This window comes from Brachyhypopomus gauderio, unplaced genomic scaffold (assembly GCF_052324685.1).
Source record: "Brachyhypopomus gauderio isolate BG-103 unplaced genomic scaffold, BGAUD_0.2 sc208, whole genome shotgun sequence".
NCBI classification, from domain to species: Eukaryota; Metazoa; Chordata; class Actinopteri; order Gymnotiformes; family Hypopomidae; genus Brachyhypopomus; species Brachyhypopomus gauderio.
In genome coordinates this window covers 152,042-160,000 of record NW_027507029.1, presented here as the reverse complement: position 1 = coordinate 160,000, position 7,959 = coordinate 152,042, and the positions used below count along the sequence as shown (strand labels likewise).

General features: G+C 46.8%; 1 protein-coding gene across 2 annotated transcripts in view; it reads right to left on the bottom strand.

Moving 5' to 3' along the window:
• LOC143502775 (cytosolic carboxypeptidase 6-like) overlaps positions 1-7,959 on the bottom strand; it is a 58,050-nt gene that overhangs the window by 46,939 nt on the left and 3,152 nt on the right. Inside the window, exon 3 of one of the 2 annotated variants that reach the window (XM_076995462.1) lies at positions 7,550-7,945. The exons of the other annotated variant lie outside the window; for it this stretch is intronic. Within the exon in view, the coding sequence (XP_076851577.1) occupies positions 7,620-7,945 (326 nt within the window). The 3' untranslated portion in view covers positions 7,550-7,619. Of the gene's footprint in view, positions 1-7,549; positions 7,946-7,959 lie in introns of those variants that run through there. 2 annotated transcript variants of the gene reach the window in all.

Below are 7,959 nucleotides of genomic sequence, written 5' to 3'. Positions count from 1 at the left end.
CACACACACACACACACACACACACACACACACACACACACACACAGACAAAAGCATGTGCACATGTGCGAACACACACAGACACACACACACACACACACACACACGCACTCTCTGGTTCTGGGTGTGGTGTCTGATCCAATACTGTCTTATTAAAGCAGAGACATATCTGTCGTTAGAGAGGACCCACAGCTGCAGTATCTGGACTGTTCCTGCTGCTGCTCCACACTGGGGAGACCCAGCCAGACGCTGCCTGGTCCAGACAGTCGCTAAGGCCTGAACCGGAGAGTGGAGCACGATGCTAACAAGGTCCCAGTGACAGCCACCACCTACTCCGCCAACAATATCCCCCCCACCCCTACACCCCGCCCCTCACCGGGCGCCATTGCCCCCGTCAGTCGGACAGAAATCTCTCATTGTGAAACCGCTTTTCAATCTGGGGAATTACACAAAGTGCTCCCACTGTCAGTGCACTGCCTGCTTTATGTGACTGGGGGGAGTGGGGGGGTTGGGGGGGGTCTATTCAAAAGCCTTGGCAGCCCACCAGTGCTCCATCTCCTCTGTCTCCCTCCTTCTGGGCCCACCGCACACGCCCCGCCGCAGTTACTTAAGCAAAATTAAACAACTGTGCAATAGATATAAATATAACAAAGTCAAAAAGTACAAAAGCAAAGAAAGGCACCAAAAAAAGAGGTTAAAAACAGCAAGAGCGAATCCAACCACTCCACTAATCCTCAGTAAATGAACTTAAAACGGGCGACTTAGATACATAATTTGACATATTAATTTGCAAAGTCTCTTAGCGCTGGAGACAAAATAAAAGCACGGTGGGGCAGGCTGTGGGCGGGCCGAGGGACGGGTGGGGGTGCGGCGGGCCATCTCAGCCCTCTTCAAAGGGACACGTGCAACGTGCTTGAAAAGGCCAAGCTTCAGAGCCAGAGAGATTAGATGCTGAGATCGGCCATTGGATTGGCTGTTCGGATGGAGCCCCGCCCCCGTGGAGAGGCTGGTCACGAAGAAGAGAACGCACCAGCCGGCCCTTCTCCACCGGAATCAGCTGAATGTGCACGCGTGCGTTGATTTCGCCGTGAGCTTTTGATGTCATGAGGTTCAACGCAATCACAACACAGTCGCCGACCTCTGACCCTGTAGCGGAGTTGAAATAAGGAGTGAGAACAGAGGGCTAAACGAGAGCTCGCCCGCAACACGTCTGCAATCTCTACATTTCCAGTTGGCTGGCGCACGTGCAAAAACGACGTGTTCTCCCATTTCTTCGACCACACACCCTGACGAATATATAGGGCACATTTCAATTTTGTTTACTCCAGAGCAACTGCCTGTAACCAAACCAAATGCGTTTCCATCAAAAATTCCTCTCCGTTTCTGCACGTCAGTTTACAAACATATTCCGAGCATATAAATGTGAGATGGCAAACAAAACGTGACACGTCAGTGTTCCTCATCTGAAGAACGCTTTAAATAAATCAGCCAAATAAACAGAAGAGAAGTGAGAAAAGGGGGGGATGGGAGGGATGGGGGGAACGACAAAGGCAGAGAGAGATGGAGAAAAAGGAAGAGAAAGGAGACCGCAGAGCGCAAACGCATTACAAATCCTCGCCGTTCGCCCAAGCCGGGTGTCCTTGGCTGGGATGAAGAATGACACGTCTGCCTGGCGAGTGTTTACGGTATGGGGAGAGCTACGGGTTGGGGGTGGGGATGGATTACTCCATCAGCAGAGCGCAACATGTTCGTGAAGTGAAGGGCCAGAGCGCATCTCTGCCCAGGGTCCCTCACCCCCCCCCCCCCCCCCCATCGTCTCCATCGTCGGTGTGTTCCCTGCAGGATGGAGGATACATGAGGCACCGGCACGCGGCTCCGCCCGAAACGAGCAGTTAGAATGACCGCACCGATTGGAGGGCGTCAACATGAATGAACGTGGAGCAAAAGGTTTTGGAAGGCAATGTTGCTGATTTATGGGTGGTGAGCGTCTCCCCTGCACTGTGCAGCGCAGAGTTAGTTCTTACTACACATGTGGGTACACAAACACACGCTCACAAGCACGTTCGAGCACACGCACAAAACTAAGCAATGCTTGATGGGGCAAAGAAACAGTTGTGTAGACAACATACTAACCGCATGCACTCTGGGTCCACCAGGTGGCATCATTCATATGAACTACTCCAACTATAATGGTCATGCGAGTGGGTCGTACCGGACGTCTGCTACAGCCAGCACTACAACACACACTCTGAATTATCACGTTAAGGGACACGGGGCACATGACATGACAGGCCAGGAACACGGAACCGCGGATCAAACAGCAAACACCTTTCCGTCATCACACATTAGCTCAGATGCAGGTTCCATTCTAACCTCCAGATACTCGCAACAGCTGTGATTTGCTTGAGTCCCTCTAATGGCGGTTGATGGCCACTTTTAACTGGACTTATCGCTTTTGCTCTCAAGAAGATTTGTGCTCGAAGTAAATCTCTTGCTAATAACTGTCGAACGGGAGGTGTGAAACCTGAGATGTTCGTCCCCCCAAAGCCCATTATGAAGAGAAGGTTCCAGGATGTGGAGTGTGCTAATTGAAGCAGTGTTACATTCGCCGGCGGAGCCTATAGGCACGAATTCGTTTCTAAACTAGGTAGCTTAAGGTGGGAAAGTGCTATACACTTTAAATGTGCCACTTTAAGCAGTCCCATTACAGCCCAGCACAAGGTGTCATGGGCAGTATAGAACAGACGGGTTACACACAGGCCGCTTTAATATTTGCGTCAAAGTCGCACGGCGACAGTGACATCAACCATGTAGAGACCGTCTGCTTACTGGGATAGACAGACATGCCTTTGACAGGATACCATGCAAGTGCTGACAACACAGTGTTATGGCTAAAAGCTTCTCTAAATATCCTATGAAAGGCGGGCGGGGATATGGAGTGGTGGACACACACTCCCAGCACGGACACACACTCCCAGCGTGGAGCACACACTCCCAGCGTGGGACACGTGAAACACTGTACATACTCTGTCCACATCCAGGCCCGCGGCCGCATGGTAAATGCCATGTCATATCTGGGCACAGCCCACTGTGAAGACCAACTCAGCCACTGAATCATGCGGGAAGCTTATGTGTGGTGGGGAACTTAGTCACTGTGCTACTGAGCACTACCATTCTGGGTGTTAAAGCTTTGAGGGCACAACACTGACATTTAAGGTTTGAGAAATTGGCCTCGTGATTTTTCTTCATCCCTAGGGACACATTAATACTGTTACATATTCATCATGACAACATGTTTTACCATAATTAGCTTTCAACTCAGTTAATCCTTTTCTTTCCATGAGAATCAAAGAAATTTATAATCATACGTCTACCAGCAAAAGAAAAAAGGACACAGCGTAATCCCCAGTGTAAGTCATCCATTAAACATGTCCTCTGTTAGCATGGAGCGTTGAGAGAGGAATCTACTCTGGAGACAGAGAGGAAGCTCATGGCAGACGTGGAAGAGAGGTTCCCTGGTCATTAGAACCATGCATAGGATCTTTATTTATGGCCTCCCATTTCTGGAGACATACACAGTGTGAAGTCATACAAAGACATGCACAGCACTGAGAAGCACAGTACTGAGACACACACACACACACACACACAGCCATGCACAGTGCTGACACAAACACACACACACACACACACACACACACACACACACACACAGCCATGCGCAGTGCTGACCCACACAGTGCTGAGACATGCAGTATGTTTACACAAGCACAGTTCTGATACATGCTCCATAATGCCACAGCACAAGGCAGGAGGCCGGCTGCACCAAGCTCACACATGGAGGACTACGAACCTGTAAACAATACCTACATTAAAAAAAGTTTTATTAAAAAATTGTATAAAAAATAATCAACTGATAATATTAATAGTCCCTAGCATCTAAACAAATCTCTATTTTTTAGCTGCAACAGTCAATATCTAAACAGTAAATATAACCTCCCCCACCTTTCAAAAATGCAAATAAAATAAAAAGCCTTTTGTTTCGCACCACTATCTATGTTTTCGTCATGTTGTTCTTGAAGAGATGAAAACTTGTCTAGTGGCCTAATGTGAAGAGAAGCCCACTTCACACCCTTGGAGCACTGCTGCTGCCTGCTGCCACTTGAGCTGAGCGTGCAGCTTGATTGGTAGAACGGCCCCCACTTCTCTAATCAAGAGCAAGCATACTGTCTTGATTTGGAAGGGCTTGAAAGTGTAGAAATCTCTCCGGAAGTGTAGAAATCTCTCTTAGGAAGTGTAGAAATCTCTCTCAGAAAGTCAGGCCACTTTTTGTCCTTTCTTTCTTTGTCATTCCCTTTCTTTTTCTCTATTTCCCTCCATCTCTTTCTCTATCCCTCCCTCCCTCTCTCCCTCTCTGCCCCTCCCTCCTCCCTCTCTCTCATGGTGACTATAGTGGTTCATGCAGTAGATGTACTCTGCTAGTGTGACATGAAGACGTTAGAGGGACGATGAGGAGGAGAGTGGGAAACACACACAAAAATCCCCAGTTAGAGTAAAGAAACACAAACAATTAAAGCTCCATCAGTGGTAAACTATTCATCCTCATTATCAGTCTCTCAGCAGAGGCCTTGTCAAGCTCTGACTCCACAAATCTTTTGTTCACCGACTTGAGGGAGATGTACTATTACCACAATGAATAACTTAAAATCCACTGTGCAAACCAGAATGTTTCGGAGATACTGCGGGGTCCACAGCACATGGTCACGTGCACATACAAGCATATGCACAGCACGCACACATACAGACACACACATAAACACATAAACACACACACATACACACACATGCATGCATACACACGTCTCCCCTATGCCTGACTGGCACTGGCACCAGATTTAATCAGGAACTGCAGTCAATGAGTTTTATTACTCAAAAGACATAATCCTCTGATGAAACACCAACGTGTAGAGCAAATTTCAATGTAACATTTCCCCAGGAATAATTATGCAACCGATGTGAGTAACATCTACTGTAATGTAATAACAGGAGAGTCCTGGGTGCCTAGCGCTGCTAATGCCAACAGGGAAATGAAACAAATCCACTGCTCATGAAAACATTCACAAATGACTTCGCACGTCTGTACATAAAAACCCTCCCGTCGTCTGATCTGAATTTAGATCATCATATTGAAGTTCCTTGCTTTAACATGCAAACAAATGTTATTAATGCTGGGTTGTACACCTTTAATATCCCCAGACAAAAAGTGCACAAAACCCAAACAGGAAGTGCACAGACATATTTAGAGAACAATTACTAAATGTGCAAACAATACTAAACTCAATGAATATTCTTATAAAAAAGAGTAAAGAATATAAGAATACATTAGTAATAAACAATCAAATGTAGTAGGCCTATAAAATCTTGATATTAAATCACTAATTATATCCTTGAAACTAATTTGCATGCAGGACCCTACGGAAGTTCCCATAATGTTTCTAATTCCACCATATATAAAGAGCTTTCAAAGCCACTTTAACGATGCCTCCAGGAAATATTCATTATGTTTTTGGTACTATCAAGCTGTGCATAATGGGGGTCTTAAGTTCTATAAAACAGGGTAAGAGAATGAGAGCGAAAAATAGAGAGTGAGAGAGAGAGGAGAAAAGAGAGTGAGAGAGAAAGAGAGAGAGAGGAGAGAGATATAGAGATAGTTGAAGTAAGGCCCAACTGCCTCAGAAAAGACATACTACTGCCTTAATCTGCATACAGCTGACAAGAAAGTGACTTATATCTCATCTAAATGTAAATTAGGTGTTTTATACCTTCAGTAAACAGTTTACATAACCATGGACTGTTTTAATAAACCAATTAGAATTTATTACCTTGATACTAAGGATATGAGCCTTTTCTCTGAATTCACATTTTTATGCAAACCCCTGACAGCTGTCTTTGGGGGGGGAAATGGAGAAACAATTGGACTGGCGGCAGGAGGTAAGTTGAGTGATATCTCAGCTTTAGGTCAAATGTACGTTTACTCCAACTCCCGCGACTCGCTCAGCAATAAATTAAAGCTTGAAGTGAGAGGATGTGTGCAGCTGTGGTGTCAGACCTTTAAAACACAGCGCGCGGATGGAGGCGCGTGCATGAACCATGTCCGTTTTCCGTCTGCGGCTGACAGGACCGACTACATACCGCTGGAGGCTTAACTGAGAACTGACACGTCCACTGAATTCACAAAAATGCCAAAAAAAAAAAAAAAAAAAAAAACCCACGCGATTATTACAGTCTCGACTACAGTATAATAATGTGGGCTTGGTAACATTAACTTGATTTCTTCTTCAACACCGTGTCGTCCCGGTGGTGGCGGAGCTCGGCGCAAAGTCGCGCCAAGACCTCCAGAACGCGCAGTTTTAGCGCGCTCGCGCCGCTCAGCCACCGCGCTGCTTTGCTGAAGCAGCAACAGGACATTAATTTGACATTAGCGCAGTAATATCAATTCCTCTCCCCTTTCCCATGCAACTTGGGTAATGCATTTACTGGAAAGAGATTAATATCAATTCCATAAATCATTCAGGAGAATTTCCCCAGCCAGACACATGGGGGTAATATCATATATGTTAGCTGATCTCTGCCCGCTCGCTCGATGTTCATTAATCAATGTGGCGGCTCCTCAGGGCCGGTCAGAAGGGAAAACAGAGAAACTTATAAAAACCCCCTGATTATTTATTTATATTGACTCCGGCTCTGTAAATTTATGTTGATCTTATTCCTTGTCCTTTCGCGGCTGCCCTTCGCGGACCACGAGCAGAGGTGCTGATACAACGCGGCTGCAGCCGTGACTTCCAGTGCAGCTCCGCGTCTCTCTCGGTCACACAGTCCGGCTTTGGGCCTTCAAAGGCGATATCTGCCTACACATCTTACCATTTCTTTCATACATGCCTACTGATGCATTGTATACCATTGTAATGCATTGCTTTGGGGCTTCATCTGAAACCTCCAATTTTAGCTTTCGATCAAAAGCTACAAAATCATCCACTTTCATCCAGCCTCTCTGAGCGCAAAGTAACAAGCTGATAAGCCCAAAACGGCCGGCCCATCCTAAAATTGCATTGATATGGAACATTTCCAAAAGCACAAAAATCCTTTAAAAAATGCTCCCACGGGGAAAGCAGAGGCAGTGGCAAGCCTTGGCCCTGCAGTGGAGTGAATTGGTTGCCTGTCAAGAATATGAAAGCTGAGTCTCATCTGCTGGAGACCCTGAACCTAATCTCCCAGCAGAGAATGATATTGTGTCTGCTCCAGAGTCCCCCTGATTCACTGTCAATCCAGCCGCGAGCCGCTCTCAGCTGCCCACTTGACCTTGTCACAGAAAAAGCACTTTATTTTCATTACGCCGCCATTCATTCGGCCCTTGCAAAAGGAACCAAACAAAGGCCATTTACTCAAAGCATTCTTCAAAATGTTATAGCACTGTTTAATTACAGCTTTCAACAAGGCAGACAGACAAGGTAAAAGAGCAGGCACTCTCGTGTCAGGCTTTACATTTTTTTTTTGCCTCTCTTTTTAAAAGGAGATAATTAGTCAGTAAAAGCACAGCTCACATTGAGAACTGTCTGGTGCTACACAACAGGAAAGTTCAGCTCAACCCCAGAGGAGAGTTGATATTGGCGGCGGCGTGACGTTGAGGACATGTAGAGTTTCATTCCGCCCTCATCCCAGGGCGCGGGCTTCCCGTGGCTCCAGCAACTGCAGCCCTGCGCGCTTTGTACGGAGTGCGCATGTGCTTCAAGGACCCTCGGACCAGAAGGAGGCTCGGTGCCACGTGGAATCGGACTACAGGTGCGAGCGTCAGGCATTCGCGTTTCCCGAGCATGGCGGATTCCGTCTGCGACTCGCTCCAGAGGAGGTTCTGATAAGCAGGCATTTATCAACGCGGTACAACCACCTGCATTTGCATTT